General features: G+C 42.6%; 1 protein-coding gene across 1 annotated transcript; it reads right to left on the minus strand.

The window, feature by feature from the left end:
• Positions 1–3,938: 3,938 nt before the first annotated feature.
• On the minus strand, positions 3,939–16,884 carry atoh8 (atonal bHLH transcription factor 8). The gene is made up of 4 exons (XM_056439067.1): positions 15,056–16,884; positions 13,703–13,858; positions 11,674–11,865; positions 3,939–4,503 (listed from the first exon to the last, which is right to left on the minus strand). The coding sequence occupies exons 1-4, from the start codon at positions 15,686–15,688 to the stop codon at positions 4,498–4,500; spliced, it is 987 nt and encodes a 328-aa protein (XP_056295042.1). The 5' UTR covers positions 15,689–16,884; the 3' UTR covers positions 3,939–4,497.
• Between the last annotated feature and the right edge of the window lie 569 nt (positions 16,885–17,453).

The raw sequence follows: 17,453 nt of genomic DNA on the forward strand, positions 1-17,453 counted from the left end.
ACAAATATAAAGTTGTCTATACAAAGCAGTAAGACTCTCTGACATTCTGTATTGCTTTCAAATATGTAGATGGACCTCTCGTTAAATGTTATCTCTGCTGAGTCAGCACATATGTAGGTCTGACCTTCTTCCCTCCTCTTTCGGGTTTTAGTTTGGGGAAGCCACCTCTGGTCTGTGAAGCTTTTCCTCCTGACCTTGGCATCTCTCCATTATGAATGTAGGAAATGTATTATTTCCTTTCACATTGAGCATGCTGGAGTAGAGCAACATTCCCACTGGGAAAAAGTCCATTAACACCCACGAACATCTGCCTTTTGCTTTCAATGGGGAAAAGAACAATCTGCATTCATTACTGGATCAATGACTCCTGCAGTAGTTCCAGTACTGCACTGGTATTGCACAAGCCACTCCTACGGCGCGAGACTTTGTGACACATATTGGATTGGATTGGATTCAATTTATTGTCATTGCACAGAGTACAGGTACAGAGGCAACGAAATGTATTCTCTGCATTTAACCCATCCTTAGTTATTAAGGAGCAGTGGGCTGCAGTGATGCGCCCGGGGCCATATAATAAATCCAATCAACAGGGATTTGGACAATTATTAGAATGTATTAACAAATGAAACTTACAATTAATATGATGTCCTCAAAGCCATCGGAATCCAGCCAGACATCTTACCTGTCAGTCATTTTACCTCGCAGATTTTTAAAATTCAACAGGAGGAAACATTTTAATCGTCAAAACCGTCCTCGTCAGTCTTTCAACTGTTGAAACAATCAACAACTCTGGTTTGAGACTTTGAAAAAGGAACTGATAGTTCGACTATGTTGAGGAAATGTTACTTCCTGTATTCTTGTTGTTCTTAGTTAGTTTGTACTCTAGGTTGAAATGCACTTATTGTAAGTCGCTTGGATAAAAGCTGCTAAAAAATGTCATAAGATATTTCCTCTTTAAAGGACCCATATTATGCCCATTTTTCCACAAGTTGATATGGTTCCTTGGGGTCTTAATGAAATGTTTGTAACATATTTTGGTCAAAATACCACAAGAATCATTTCAAACAGCACCCTTTTTACCCTGTCAAAAACACCTCCCCACAGATTAACCTGATTTGAGTGCCTGTTCCTTTAAATGCTAATGAGTCAGCTCCCCCCTCCCCCCTCCCCCCTCCTCCACGAGATGCGCTCGCCTAGCTGCTGCCTGCCCAGCTAGCCATTACCTTTGTAGAAATATGGCTACTGCAGATGAAGATAGCGTCATGCAACCATATCGTTTTGAACCAGAGTCAGACCCTGAACAAGAAGAGGCTCCCGAACAAGTTCTAGAAGTTAGGGCTCAACAGGACGTTTCTGAATGTCACTACTATATTTTTGTTTGTTTGTACATTGGCTAAGGTCTCACAGTCTTGTTAGCGGGTTTGAGAGCATAGTGGTGCTAGAGATTCGAGTACGTGAATAGTTTGTGCATGTATGAGTATGTAGCAAATACAGTGTGTTTATGTAAGTTACTGTTTGTGAAAGTGTTTGTGTAAATGCAAGTAACGGGAACGCCATGAAGATATAAATGCTACATGAGTAAAGTTCCATCTGTAAACTAAAGTGTTATCTGACAACAGTAAGTGACCAAGCAGGGGTGGGGGTAACGTTTTTACCTCCATTAATTAGCGTTTAAACCTTGTTTACTTATTAAATCGTTGTATTTGATGACTTACGACTTATTTGATGACTCATGTCTGTAATATGAACACAACTTTCAAATAAACTTTACCTGCAAAGTTGTGGTGGGGGGCGGTCCAAGGCCATGGAGCCAGACTCCCTACATGGGCGTGCTTCAAAATCTACGTAGACGTTGGTGGTGATCCCATTTGACACACTCAAAGCATATCGTTTCTGATATAGAGGAACCACAACAAGCCGCGTGAGTTTTTTCTCTCCAGCGTTTTAGTGTTGGGAGACATGCCAGATACCCAAATTAACGTATAGAAGCACTAAAAAAGTGGAATTTTCATAATATGTCCCCTTTAACATACACAGGGCTCTCAAGTTTTGAAGACAGGCAAGAGTGACATTTCCATCAGCACCCCCCCCCAGAACGAAATTTTCTGATATCAGTCAGTCGCGCGCAATTCCAGGATGCTTTATTTTCATTGGTTGCTGGATTAAATCTTACCCAGATACAACAGAAACGTTTTTTTTCTTTCTGATTGGCTATTGTGTAGCTGTAGCCCATTTCTTTTTTTTGATTGGCTGATAAGTGGCTCCTCACAGCAGAACTCCAGGGGAGCGCTTGATTCCTCCACGGTGAGGGCAGCGCGGCCAGCGCGGCCAGCTCATGTTTGCGCGCTGCGGCACATTAAAACATTAAATAGCCGAGAGTTTTTTTCAGCGTGAGAAATACGATGTGTGGCGGGAGTGCGTGATTTAAGACCGAAATGCGTCAGTCTCACGCTCAATGCGTGACACTTGAGAGCCCTGCATACATATACATAATGTTGGTGGGGAAAGGGTTTAATACCCTCATATGAGATATAAGAGGACCTTAGAGGCTCATAGGAATGTGTTGTCAACAGACTAGAATTATGCCTTCTTTTCTTCATCTATTCTCTTACCCATGTGCTTGTGCGTGGAGTGGGCGTGGCTTCCGTCACCCGGCACCTGGGCTCATCTCCGCACCTGCACCAAATCTACTCATTAAACCATCGAGTAGTCAGCTCAATGGGCGTGTGACTCTTGGCCTTGTTATGACAAAGAGCACTGTTCTTGTGATTCTTATTCTCGAATGTATGTCTAACCCCTTTTCCTTGTGCCCAGGATACCCGGAACCCGAACATGCTCTGCAGCCCAGCCACCGGCGCTCACGCCACCACACCTGCCGACCTGCAAATCACCAGCTGTCATTCAATAAAAAAACATTACTTCACCTACCCTGCTGTCTCCGGGTCCTGCTCTTCCCACTGAATCTTGTCTTGTGTAACTCTGGAGGAGCTTGGTCAAGTCTGATCAAAAGAGCGTGATGATCAGAGGATCACAGCTGTGAGGGGGTTGTGGTGTTTGAAAGAGTTGGGTAATTATCCAGGGAGGAAGCCAGTGGTGAAGAGTGCTGTTATCTCCTCAGTATGCAGATTATAGTTTAAAATACATTACAGATCAGCGGGGGAAAGATGTCATCGAATGAAACAATTTATAATGCCCATATTATTGTTTTTATTTGTGTTTCTTTGCCAATGTTTCTTTTTTTCAGCTTGTTTCACATTTTCAATGCCAAAGTTGATAGTCAATGCTTCATAATTATCAGGCAGGAAGGTTCTAATGAAATATGGCATTAAGTCTTATTGGACATCCAATGGTTCCAGTGTTTTTGGAGTTTGACTTGTTATGGAATAAAAATCAGGATATCTCACAATCTGCAGCTCGAGATTTCGCACATTCTTTTTTTTCACAAGTCTCACACTGTCGTGGCCCTTTGTGTTATCACAAGTTTATTGTAGCCTTTAAAGGAACAGTGTGTAAGATGTAGTGGCACCTAGTGGTGAAGCTGTGCAACCAATTGAACATCCTACCTTCTCTCCTTTTCTAAGCAAGACGAAGAACTACTGTGGCCTTCAGGAAACAAACAAAAGTGAAAGGCTTTCTCTAGAACGAGTGTTTGGTTTGTCCTTCTGGGCTACTGTAGAAACATGGCGAACCACTGGAGTGGACTCGCTCCCTATGCTGATATGAAGGTTTCATTCTACAGTATGGTAATAAAACCCTAAGTTTCAGGTGATATTTGAATAAAAACATGGTTGTGAATATATATATATATATATATATATATATATATATATATATATATACATTCTAAATCATCTAAGTCATACACACTGTTCTGTTCGAGAGAAATATAATAAATAGTAGTTCCATTGTATTGCTGTATTTGTGAAGAATCACAATGGTTAATGTTAACATTGTTTATTTGTATTGAATAAACATAATTGGCATTTTTTGAAATATAAGATTATAAACTATAAAACATTTACTATTAAAGCGATTTCATGAATCAGCTGCTTGAACTGCAGCGACTGTTCAAATAGCGAGTATTAGCAGGAAATACATTCTTACATACATACAGTCACTGTTGCCTTGTCAGTGACTCCAAGGCAGAATTGGAGTAAACTCATGTAATAACATTGTCTGTATGCAGAGTTGAGTCAGTGGAGGTTATTGCTGAGGGATTCTGCGGCTTGATCCTTGAAGTCCATGCGCATCTGTCTTTTAGTCAGTTAGTGTTTGTTGGCCTTTATGTACAGAACTCCACAACTCCAGCTCAGAGTCAAGTATTGATGCTCGTTGCTAATAATTGGTGAAAAAAAAGGTTATTTCTTGTCACTCCTTCATGTATCCACTTCCTCAGCTTTCGTGTGATCATCATCTCGTCATTTGTCCTCCCAGTATTCTGCGTCCTCGTCGCTCTTTCAGCGGCTAACCTGTTGGACCGGTCCAGCGCCATCAGCCTCACTCCTGGAACACACAGAGGAATGAGTCCATCAATACTTTGATCTCAGCTGTGACGGCTCCGCGAATGTCTATCTGTGACATTTTGAGGGGATTCCCAGTGATTATTGGTAGTATAACGTCATACAGTATGCACAATATAAATCCCACTTACAAAAGATATATTTTCAGTGAAATTGAAATGGACTCTGGGACTGACCAGGGTAAAGTACAGACATATTCATGACATCCTGGTCCAGACAAGACTCAGACTGGGCCGAAGGTTGACCTTTCAACCGGACAATGACCCCTAAGCACAGAGCCAAGACAACAAGACAATAGTGACTCTGAACTCTGTGAATGTCCTTGAGTGGCCGAGCCAGGACTTCAGTTCAATCATGTTCGATAGGGTTCATGTCTGGGCTCTGGATCTGGAGAGAGCTGAAGACATGAATGTATGTGTATAATCCTTACGGTACAAACAATTACAAAGCTCACGTATTTACGCCTAGACAATGCTATTTTGAGTGTTGATGGAGATGCTACAATGTTAGCAAAGCTTAGTCCAGATCGATCAAAGCTCCATTGAGAAGACAAGCTTTTAAAATGTGATTGGCCTGTCGTTTTGCGGAGAGAACTTACAAAATATCAATTCAGACTTTTTTACAAATTGGCATAATTATGTTGTTATTTCTGCAACCCTTTTATGGCAATTTGATCACAACGAAAGTACGCTTTGCATTAGGTTTGAATTCAGCATGAGAAAATCATAAAATTCACACTGAAGCATTCAGTGAGAACAAAAAGTCAACTGTAACTAAAAAGCCCAGATCAGGCTGGTCGAAGAAGTTTCTTAAGTCCCTTCCAATTGATTCAGAATGCTGCAGCTCGTGTTCTCACAAAAACTAAGAAAAGAGATCACATCACTCCTGTATTAGCTGCTCTGCACTGGCTCCCCGTAAAATCAAGAATCACATTTAAAATTCTTCTCTTAACCTACAAAGCCTTGATTGGTGATACTCCATCATATCTTAAGGAGCTTGTAGTACCATATTGCCCCACTAGAGAGCTACACTCACTAAATGCGGGGCTACTTGTAGTTCCTAGAGTCTTAAAAAGTAGAATGGGAGCCAGAGCCTTTAGTTATCAAGCTCCTCTTTTATGGAACCAGCTTCCACCTTCAGTCCGGGAGGCAGACACAGTCACCTCATTTAAGAGTAGACTTAAGACTTTCCTCTTTGACAGAGCTTATAGTTAGGGCTGAATCAGGTTCACCTGGTCCAGCCCCTTGATATGCTGCTATAGGCTGCTGGGGGACGTTTAGGATGCACTGAGTACCTATCTCCTCTCTCTCTCTCTCTCCTTTACGTCTCGTCATTGCACATTTCTAACTCTACTTCTTCCCTGGCTCCTGCCTCCTGCCTCCTGCTTCCTGCATCCTGCACCTTGGCCCTGCCTCCTTCTTTGTGCCTCGCGCCTCTGTGGCCCTAACCCCTGCCATGGCCCTGCTGAGGCCCCTCCTCTACTCTCTTGCTCCTTCTGTTTCATGGATTGTTCATAATTTCTGACATATTCATTGAATGTGTTGTAACTTTGTAACACTGTTCTTTCTGTACACATGACATCTATTGCTTCTCTGTATCCGGGGATCCTCCACTGTTGCTCTCCTGAAGGTTTCTTCCCCTTTTTACCCGTGAAAGTCCGATGTGAGGTCCTGGAACAGGGATTGCGTATGTGTACAGATTGTAAAGCCCTCTGAGGCACACTTGTAATTTGTGATTTTGGGCTGTACAATAGAAACTGAATTAAATGTTTGTGAGACAAGAGGAGTGTCACTACATAGCTGTAGCCATGCTGTTCATCAGGGCTAACATTACTGTTATTCTGAATATCTTTCTACACTCTGACTAGATCACAGCAGTTGGACTGCCCAAGCAGACACATTTCATTTTAAACTAATTTTGAGCAGAAAAATGCATCAAAAATAATCTATGAAATTATGAGTAGAGCGAAAACATATACAACAATATATTTACTGTGACATTTCCTTTTAATTAAGTACAATATATACTCCATTCTTCACTCCAACTACAATGTGAGTAGGAGAAACGCTTGGTACTGAAATGAGTTCCAGTTGAGATATTTGGGACCTCATTTTTCTTTTTCTGCTAACTGTGCACACAGACTCAGTGGCTCTGAGGAAAATGAAAAAAATGGTGCACCCCCCTCCAACCCCATCAAACACACACACATACATGCATGCACACACTAGCCCCTCCCCACCCCGCTTTGTCTTTCCACCAGCTGCTGATGTCTGACAGGCTGATGATGACTGTTTTTTCCCCTCCTTGTTTCAAAGTATGTTGGAGCAGATGGCCTGGAGAGGCAGAGTGGGGGAATGTGTTGGAGAGACTGCTGGGGAATGTGCCAAGTGTGTGTGTGTGTGTGTGTGTGTGTGTGTGCGTGTGTTTGTGTGTGTGTGTCTGTGCACATTTGTGTGGTTTCAGTTCGCGTGCCTTCTTGCTGCCCTCTGCCCTTCATGGCGCCAGCTCCACTTCCCTTCCACTCTAAACATCTGGTGTCTGGAACTTTGAGAGAACACACACACACACACACACACACATGCACATGCACACGCACACTAAGAGAAACAGCCAGCAAGCAAGGAAAAGTCCTCAGCTAGTTAACATTTAAGAGAGCTACATGACTGCAATAGTGTGAAGCTGTATGTGAAAGCGCTTTGACTGTCTCAGAAAGAAAAATCTTCAATCCAAGCTTGCTCACTTTGAAATATATTCATTCAATAACCATGTGTTGAAATCACATTCAACCATCCCTTTTTGTAGTCAAGGCTAATGTCAATGTGTTTTTTACATGTTGTGTTCATAGTTTTGTAGTAAAAGGAAGAAAAAAGGTATTTTTGGGAAGGCTTTTCTTTCCAGAAAAACAAGGCAAATATATTTGTTCTGAAGTGAATGCATTCCGCTACTGTAGGCTGCGGAGTGTCGGTGTTACACAGTGGGAAGTGAACAGACTTGTGCACTAGGCTACTTGTTAATGGCACAGAAGAGTAGGAACACATCTAACTGCCCCCAAGTTTACATGCAGCTAGCCTGCTAACTGACACGAGTAGTGCACTGCTCCCCATTGAACGTTCGTCTGGGGGCACCTCCAACAGGCTACGCTGGAGAACAGGTAGTGTTCATGTTCGTCTGGGGGGTCATTCAAAAGGCCAGGGTGGAGAACAGTGTTCATGTTTTTAAGTGAGCTAAGAATAAGAATTAGCAGGGAAGCCAATGTGGGTTGTTGGTCACAGTCTGTGGCTCTTGTGTTGTGGAGCTGCTGTGTGCCTCAGTGGGACTGTGATAAAACGCTGACATTACTGCGTTATGCACAAACTCACTTCTAGAGCGCAAAGGAGCTGTTTTGCAGGCGATACTACATCAACCTGAAGCCCGAGAGAGGGGCCAAAAACGGTGTGTTTTATTTAGAGTTAGGCCTACAAGGAACATTTTAATCGGTTAAAAAACAGTCTCATTTAAATTCTGATGCCTCTATATGAGCTACACAAGTTAAGAAGAGATGCAGCAACTCCACAATGGCTAGAGCGGGTTCTTTTAACCACTAGGTTAGGAGTTCAATCGCCAGTCCTACAGCCATCTTTGACTCAAGCCTATTAATAAATCCTAAACTTAAATTAAACTACAACTTATTTGATGGACTTGTTCTTAGTCTTTCACATCCAACCTGGAAAACATTACAGCCAATTCTATTTGTGAGACTGTACTGGCCACCAGGTCCATATTCAGAATTTCTATATGCATTTTCAGAGTTTCTATCAAGTTTAGTCCTTAAAACTGAAAAGGTTATTCTTTTAGGAGTTTTAAATATTCATGTGGATATTGACAATGATTGCCTTAGTTCTGCATTTATCTCATTGTTGGACTCGATTGGCTTCTGTCAGAGAGTACAGAAACCCACTCACTGCTTTGGCCACACGCTTGATCTTGTTCTTCTATGTGGCATTGACATTGAAGGTCTTCCCACAGAATCCTCTTCTGTCGGATCATTATCTCATGAAGTTTGAGTTTATACTACCGGAGTGTACACCGTTAGTCCAAAGTTTCTACACCAGATGTCTAACTGACAGTGCTGTAGCTAAATTTAAAGAAGCGATTCCTTCTGCATTTGATTCGATACCACGTCTCAATATAACAGAGGACTCCTGGTCTAACTTTAGTCCCTCCCAGATTGATCATGTTCTCAATAGTGCTACAGGCTCAGTGAGAATGACACTGGACTCGATAGCCCCTCTGAAGAAGAAGACAGTGAGGCAGAGGAGGTTTGCTCCCTGGTATAACCCTCAGACCCGCAAACTAAAGCAAACGTCACGAAAGCTTGAAAGCATATGGCGTTCAACTAATCTGGAAGAATCCCGCTTAGTTTGGCGAGATAGTCTTTAAATATAAAATATAAGCCCTCCGTGATGCCAGAGCAGCCTATTACTCATCAGTAATAGAGAAAAATAAGAACAACCCCAGGTTTATCTTAAGCACTATAGCCAGGCTGACAGAGAGTCACAGCTCTGTGGAGCCGAGTATTCCTATAGACCTCAGTAGTAATGACTTTATGAACTTCTTCAATGAAAGTATAAACTATTAGAGGCAAGATTAATGATCTGTAGCCCTCAACCAGTGCCAATCTATCCTCAAGTGGAAACCACTGTATGCCCTGGTGTATATTTGGATGGCTTTTCTCCCATCAACCTTGACTAATTGTCTTCAAGGGTTTCTACTTCTAACACATCTACCTGTCTCTTGGACTCCATCCCGACAAGACTGTTTTAAGACGTATTGCCTTTAATTGGCAGCTCTCTATTAGATATTATTCATTTGATAACAGGCCAAGTACCACATTCCTTTAAAGTAGCTGTAATTAAACCTCTCCTGAAGAAGCCCACTCTGGATCCAGAGGTGTTGGCTAACTACAGACCGATCTCTAACCTCGACTTCCTCTCTAAGATCCTTGAGAAAGTAGTCGCAAATCATTTGCATGACTTTCTACATCATAATAGTTTACTTGAGGAGTTTCAGTCAGGATTTAGAAAACACCACAGCACAGATCGATCTAAATTTGTATTTGTAAACGATGAAGCGTTGATGACCACCAATGTTAATCACGGAGTTCCACAAGGAAACTGTGCTTGGACCAATTTTATTCACCTTATATCTGCTTCCTTTGGGCAATATAATCAGGAAACACTCCATAAACTTTCATTGTTTTGCAGATGATACTCAATTATAACTATCGATCAAACCAGAGGAGACCAACCAGCTTGCTAAACTTCAAGCATGTCTTAAAGACATAAAAACTGCAACTGCAACTTCCTAATGTTAAACTCAGACAAAACCGAAGTAATTTTACTCGGCCCTAAACACCTCAGAAATCAATTATCTGGTGATGTGGTTTCTGTAGATGGCATTGCTCTAGCATCCAACACCACTGTAAAAAATCTCGGTGTTATCTTTGATCAGGACTTGTCCTTTAACTCCCGCGTAAAGCAAATCTCAAGGACTGCATTTTTCATCTACGTAACATTAAAAAAATAAGGCACATCATTGAATGTGTTGTAACTCTGTAATGATTCCTTCTGTATTCATGACATCTATTGCTTCTGTCCATCCGGGGAGAGGGATCCTCTCCTGAAGGTTTCTTCACTTTTTTCCCTGTGAAAGGGTTTTTTCTATTTCTTGGGAGTTTTTCTTGATCCGATGTAAGGTCCTGGGACAGGAATATCGTATGTGTACAGATTGTAAAGCCCTTTGAGGCAAGTTTGTAATTTGTGATTTTGGGCTATATAAAATAAACTTAATTGAATTAAATTAAATTTTATCTCAAAAAGATGCAGAAAAACTGGTTCACACATTTGTTACTTCTAGCATAGATAACTGAAATTCCTTATGATCAGGCTGCTCTAATAATTTTTGTAAGTCTTCTCCAGTTGATCAAAAAATGCTCTAGCTTGTGTACTTACAACAACTCAGAAAAGAGATCACATTACTCCTGTATTAGCTGCTCCCCGTAAAATCAAGAATCACAATTTTTCTCCTCACCAAGAAAGCCTTGATTGGTGATGCTTTATCACATCTTAAGGATCGTGTTGTACCATATTACCCCTCTAGAGTGCTGCACTCATTAAATGCGGGGCTACTTGTGGTTCCTAGAGTCTTAAAAAGTAGGATGGGAGCCAGAGCCTTCAGTTATCAAGCTCCTCTTTCATGGAACCAGCTTCCACCATCAGTCCAGGAGGCAGACACAGTCACCTCATTTAAGAGTAGACTGAAGACTTTCCTCTTTGACAGAGCTGATAGTTAGGGCTGAATCAGGTTTGCCCTGGTCCAGCCCCTTGATATGCTGCTATAGGCTTAGAGGCTACTGGGGGATGTTTTATGATACACCAAACTTCTATCTCCTCTTCTTTCTCTGCTTATGGACACATTTACATCTCTCCATTTTTACATTACTAACTCTGCTTCCTCCCCGGCGTCTTTGTGACCTCACGTCTCATTGTTGGACCCGGCTGTGTCTGATGCCTCCTGCCTGGTGGGCCGGCTCCCCCCCCCCCTGTCTCTACCTCCTTCTGTTTCATGGATTGCGGAGGTCTGTATCTTGGCCATGCCTACGACTATTTATACATTTCTGTCATATTCATTGAATGTGTTCTAACTCTGTAACGATGTTCATCTCTACACATGACATCTATTGCTTCCGTTCATCCAGAGAGGGATCCTCCTCTGTTGCTCTCCTGAAGGTTTCTTCCTTTTTCCCCCGTGAAAGGTTTTTCCAGGTATTTCCTGATCCGATGTGACAGGGATGTGGCATGTGTACAGATTATAATTCCCTCTGAGGCAAATTTATGATATTGGGCTCTATAAAATATACTGAATTTAATTGAAAATTAATAAAAACAATCTCCCTTTTTTGGCCCTAAAACCTTCATTTTCTTTAACTTCCACCCACTTATATCAATTAAAAACACCAGTAAGCTGAAAGCTGTAGAAGTTGGACTCAACATTGAGCTTCATTTTCATTTCATGAACAATTCCAGGTATAAAAAACATTGCTTTGCTTCATTTCTAAGATCACTTGTCAAAGGGAAACAAGGCCCGTTAAGTTAGAGAAGGAGTGCAGTCTCACCTTCCTCTTCTTGCTCCTGCCCTCAGCCTGCAGGGTCCTGGTGCACTGCTCCACACACTGAGAAAAGTTCAGAGTGCTGTGGTCGGGACTGTAGTCCAGCTCTGCCAACTGAGCCAGAGACAGGATGTAGTTGCAGGCTATACGCAATATTGCCAGCTTGGATAGCTTCTGTCCATAAGAGTAACATGGCACCTGGAGAGAGGAGGAAATAGAGGGAGTTGGCATTAGAATTGTTGTACGTTTCGGCAAACCAAAGATATGTTGGACGTGGATTTTGACAAAGGGACTAAGCAGTGAGCAGGTGACGTAGTATATGAAGTGCCTGTTATTAAAAGTTACATGGTATAATATCACGATTGAAAGTTACGTGGAATGAAAACGAGCAAAACAAGCAAGAAAATCCTCTCAGGGCGAGTTGAAAATAAGAGAGGACTTCCACCCAGGAGACTGGGTCACTTTCTGCTTGTTGTGTAACATTTGTTCTTACTAAGTAGTTTTGTTGCCTATGGCTCACCGATTTTTTCACAACGTAAATCATGTGGCATAGAGCGTTCCTGCAAGCATGATACGGACTGATACGAACTATATTCATGAAACGTCCACGTTCAACGCACCACGTAGTTTGCAGAAACGCACAAAGCCAACATTTCTGCGACAGAGATCTTTGAACAGATTTCAGAATCAGAATAATGTATTGGCCAAGTACGTTACATATACAAGGAATTTGACTCGGTGAAAGGTCCATAACATAGAATAAAACAATACAATTATATAAATAAAGACGAAATAAAAACAATAAACATGCAATAATAGATAAATATGGTAAACAGCATATAGATAACAGTACTTTAGAACAAGTATATAGGGCTGCAACTAACGATTATTTTAATAATGGATTAATCTGTTGATTAATTTTCAACCCTTTATTCAAAAACAGAAATGACAACACTTTACTCGTGTGAGTTTACTCGCCCAAATATTTGTGGTTGAATTTTAAACGCCCTCATGTTGGGGTTCGTGACATCACCTGTAGGCTCACAAAGCTCGGTGACTTTCACACCGACTACGTCTGAATAACTTCCAGCGCTACTCGAGCAGCAGCAGCCAGTTAGATTCACCAACGGCGGAGCATCTCAACGCTGATTGGCTTTCGCAACGCAGCATTATGGTCTTTCCACTACCTCTGCTCTCTGCTCAACTCAACTTTTTTAATACTCAAACATCTCCTCGACTTATTGAGTTGACAGAAGAATCGCGCGACACAACTAATCGGAAAGGAATTTCATTAACGATTCGTGTCAACTATTTTAAGAATTGATTTTATCGATTCGTTGTTGCAGCCCTACAAGTATATATTGTTTCCACTATGGAAGAAATAACTACTATTTCCGCTTTATAATTGTTGTGGACATCCCACAAACGTCAGAAAATCAGACGCCCTCGTGTCTGGGTTCATAACATCACTCGTACACACGTCTAGGTAACTGCCGCTTCCAGCGCTACTTGAGTAGCAGGAGCCAGTTTGATTCACCAATGACATTTTTTGCTTCATACTTCATGCTATGCTGCCGATAATTTGCTTTATTCGCATCCATTCGCGTCTGTGCATTGACTTTGCTCTTTAATGGAGGTGAAGAACACACTTCAAATCTTTAGTCTACTCCATAACTTAGTTTTGGTCGCTGTCAATGCAGAAAACAACCTGCTTCACAAAGACAGGATGTTGGAAATGGAAGCAGGGTTTCAGTGCTTTTTTCGCGATCTCAAGACATTCTGCTTTGATGTTAATACAGAACACCGGCAGAGTTGTTGTTTAAAATGTACTTTTAAGGTCACCGTCAGTCACTAGATTGTGAGTTTCATTTTTGAGGTCACGTATCATGTGACCTCTTGACATGTGTCACAGTAAACATATTTACTGAAAGCCAAAACAATGTATGTGATTCTGCGCAATGTTTGTGTGAACAATATGCTTGAGTTGGAGCTTAAACATGTGTGTTGTGTTATGGGTATAGAATGTGAGTCTAACCTGCTTCCTCAGGGCCTCAAATGCAGCACTGATGGTGTGGACACGGGTTCTCTCTCGGGCGTTGGCCAGAAGCCTCCTGGTCTGCTGGATGGCTTTGACCTCTGGGAAACGGCCAGGTCCATCAGTACTCCCTCCAGCCCGCTTCCTGGGAGACCCCTGAGAGCAGAAGGACATTTATTTTTCTGTTCACTGAACTAAACAACAGCACCATTTTATTGAACTGTCCTCTGGAACAAAGCTTGTAACCCACAAGTCCCTCATAGGGGTTTTCCACAGGACAGCAAGGTTAACTTGCATTTACTATCAATTTACAATAAAAGCTTCCGACCAGTTCATCACTGAATAGCTTTTAATGTGAACCTGCTGGCTTGGCATGCCGTGGCTGACCCAGGCCCATGGAAAACCCCTATCAGACCTAGAAGGCAGCAGTTAACCCTTCTCACCAAACCCTGATGAACACCTCACCATAATTAACCTAGGATCATGTGAACCTAACGACAGCAAATGATTGAAATGCATCGATTCAAATTCATGTCTGTCAATTCATTGTATTGTTTTGTTAGAGATGTGTTACCTCACTGGGTTGGCGGATTTCTTTTTTTTTTTTTTCTAGCTCAAGAAAATAAGACTTCTTGGGGATTCAGAAGACGTTGAGCCAGATGTTTTGCAGTGAGTTCATAATGAAATGCAGGTAACAAAGCAGCTTGAAGCAGTAAAAAGACTATTTAATCCCAATGCTGTGCTAAATGTTTGGATAAGTCACTGGAATGACATAGCCAGCATATGAAAGCACATGTACTCCTGGGCCTGTACTGACAGCCAGCATACATACTCTATTACAGAATGGCACATCAGTATTGAGCATAGTCAGATCCCTACTACACAAACTCAACCTCAAAAGCTTTTCGTTTGGCATCAATTAATTGAAAGTTTGTGATTAATAATTGATGAGTATTGGCCATCCCAGATGATCACACATGAGATACATTATCTAAAAAAGAAGTAAAATGCATTTAATTTAGAACTGCACAGCAATAACAAATGTGTAGCTAACAGTTATTTTCATTACTAAATCATGTATTGGTTATTTTTCAATTTAGGTGATGTTTTTAAATTGACACATATATATATATATATATATATACACACTGGGATGTAATACATTTAAGCGTCTTTGAGTATTCTGAAAAGCGCGAAGAAATGAAATGTATTATTATTATTAAACCATTAATCAATTATCAAAATATTGCTGATACATTTTCTGTCAATTGGCTACTTGATTAACTTCACCTCTAATTACAATACATCGATATTTCTCCATGTTTTTTTTTTCATGACACTCCACACATTCACCTGAGGTGACTCGTCCTCGGGCTCCATATACTCGTGATACTGGGAGGTCTGGGAGACTCTCTGGACCGGCAGGGCTGAGGTTTGGGGCTCCAGGGAGAAGGCCTGGTGGTTGGGTGAATGGCTGTGGCTGCTGCTGGATGATGTCGACAGAGGGAAAGTGGAGCGGAGGCCCAGTTTGAGTCTGTTGGACAGAGGCTGGGAGATGGCGGTGGGCCAGTGGGAGATCTCAGAGTTTGAGAATGGAGAGGCGGGTAACTGGGACAGTTTGGAAGTGATGGCAGGCACGTTAATGCCAATTCTCATGTCTATGGCACCGCTCTGAGCTTGAGCCACATTGCCTTCTGGTAGTCCGGATAGAATCCCCGTAGTACTGGCCATCCCCTCCTGTGACATCGTCAGCTGTCTCTGTGGAGGAGCCAACCTGCTGACATTACATGTCTCTGTCTGCGTGTCATCTTCCGAGGCCACATCCGACCCGCTCTCTGGGTAGTTTGTCATCCTCTCAGGTTCAACTCTTTTCGGCTCCCGAGACTTCCTCTTGAACTTCTTGTTTGTGTCTGGCACAGAGATCAGCACTGGCTCTTTGGTCATGGTTCTACTCCAGGTGTTACTCAGTGGATGAGGGTTCTTCATCTTCCCACAATTAGTGTAACTAACAAGTGAAATTTGAACGGTAAATCTAATTTCAACTATGCTAAATGCAGATGTATGGAATGCCAAGCCTTCAAAACTGTCCAACAAAATGTTTCAATTCCACAACGTTTCACTGTCATCTTTAAAGACCTTCCCCTGCTGGAAGCATTGGTTTCATTACTGTAATCAAGTGAATGGGACCTTTATGTTTCAGACAAAACTTTTGATCTTTGTGAAAGTTTCCAACTCATAATGTGCCCACACTTATATAAGTTGAAAACAACAACCTTCCTTCCTGCCCACCATTCAGCTGCCAACAGTGTAACACAAGCTGTTCAGCGGTGCTGACAGAAGCTGCACAGCCGTGTGAGCTACTCCAACTTCCCCAGCAGAGTTCCTGTGGCTCCACTCTGTCTGCATAGCAGCATCCTGAATAATCCGCTTTAGTACACAAAGCTGTGTAACATCTGCTGTTTTGCACAAGTCCTCCCTCCTCAGCTCTAAAGGGTTTTTTCTGTGAGGGTCCAGGCCTGTGGGTCACAGTGGAGCTGTCTGAGCGTGGCTCCAGTCAGTCTGCATAGCAGCCCTGTGAATAACCCACACTACAGCACAGCTGCTGGACACAATAATGGGAACAGCAGATGAACAGGATGACAGTCTAAAACCATAAATGCAGTCCCACTGAGCAGTTCTGTAATAGTGACAAGCGACACCCTACTCTTTGTTGCATACTTGATAAGTTGTCATGAGCAATAACACACAAGAAAGAGGTTCCTCTCCGCTCAATGTAACAGCAGCAGTTAGTCCCGGTTCGGGTGTCAGCATTGAAGTGAGATCTCTGGTCCCCGACATGCTCCCTAGGACCGATACATCCCGCAGTCTGTGAAGCTTCGTGTCCCCTCTGGAAAAAAATGCGCGCTGCTACTTCACGTTGTAAACTTCCTGCTAATCCAAAAAAAGTAATCTTTGTTACAAAGTCCAACGAGCTGTATCTTCTGAGCTGAAACCGGAACACCTGGTCCGGTCCTCTCCGTGTCTCGCAGGAACCTGCTTCTCAGAGCGTGCGGCGTTTAGTCCAGATAGCTAAATGGTTACACAGCGAAGCGCGCTCGCGCTCCTCTGCTGGCGTCTGAGTGGCTGGAGCCGTCTGGAGCCTCAAACACAAACACGTGCACACAGAGGGAAAGGGAGGGGAGAGGGAGGGGGAGAGAGAGGGAGAGAGGGAGAGTGAGAGGTAGAGAGATGGAGTGAGGGGTCCAGAGAGGGGGGATATAGGGACAGGGGGAAAGAGAGAGGGAGGGGAGAAAGTGGAAAAAGAGGGGAGAGGGAGAGATGGGGAGAGAAAGGAGAGAGAGATGGGTCGAGGGGGAGTCGAGAGAGGGGGGGGGGGGAGAGAAGGAGAGGGGGAGAGGAAGGGGACAATATCGGGAGAGGGGGAGGGAGAGGGGAGAGAAGAGAGAGGGAGGGAGAGAGATTGATTGGCTAGGCCCTTTATTTTTCAATTAAATCAGTTTACAGTTATAGTGTTTATCAAAGACATACACCAAAACTAAATCATGCAATACAAAACCAATAAATCATAAAGAAAAAACACAACTCATAAGTTCAGAACCAGAGCATCGTCTCTGACTGAAGGACGGCCTGTGTTTAGAGCCCAAAGTTCACAAAGAGTTCTGTGTTGTTTGTGAGTCCGTAAAAACCAAACTCCACCCTGAGCCGAGCAGTCAGGAGCCCCGTCAGCATCAAACTCATGTCCTCTGACCAT

Source organism: Pseudoliparis swirei, chromosome 19 (assembly GCF_029220125.1).
Source record: "Pseudoliparis swirei isolate HS2019 ecotype Mariana Trench chromosome 19, NWPU_hadal_v1, whole genome shotgun sequence".
Classification (NCBI taxonomy): domain Eukaryota; kingdom Metazoa; phylum Chordata; class Actinopteri; order Perciformes; family Liparidae; genus Pseudoliparis; species Pseudoliparis swirei.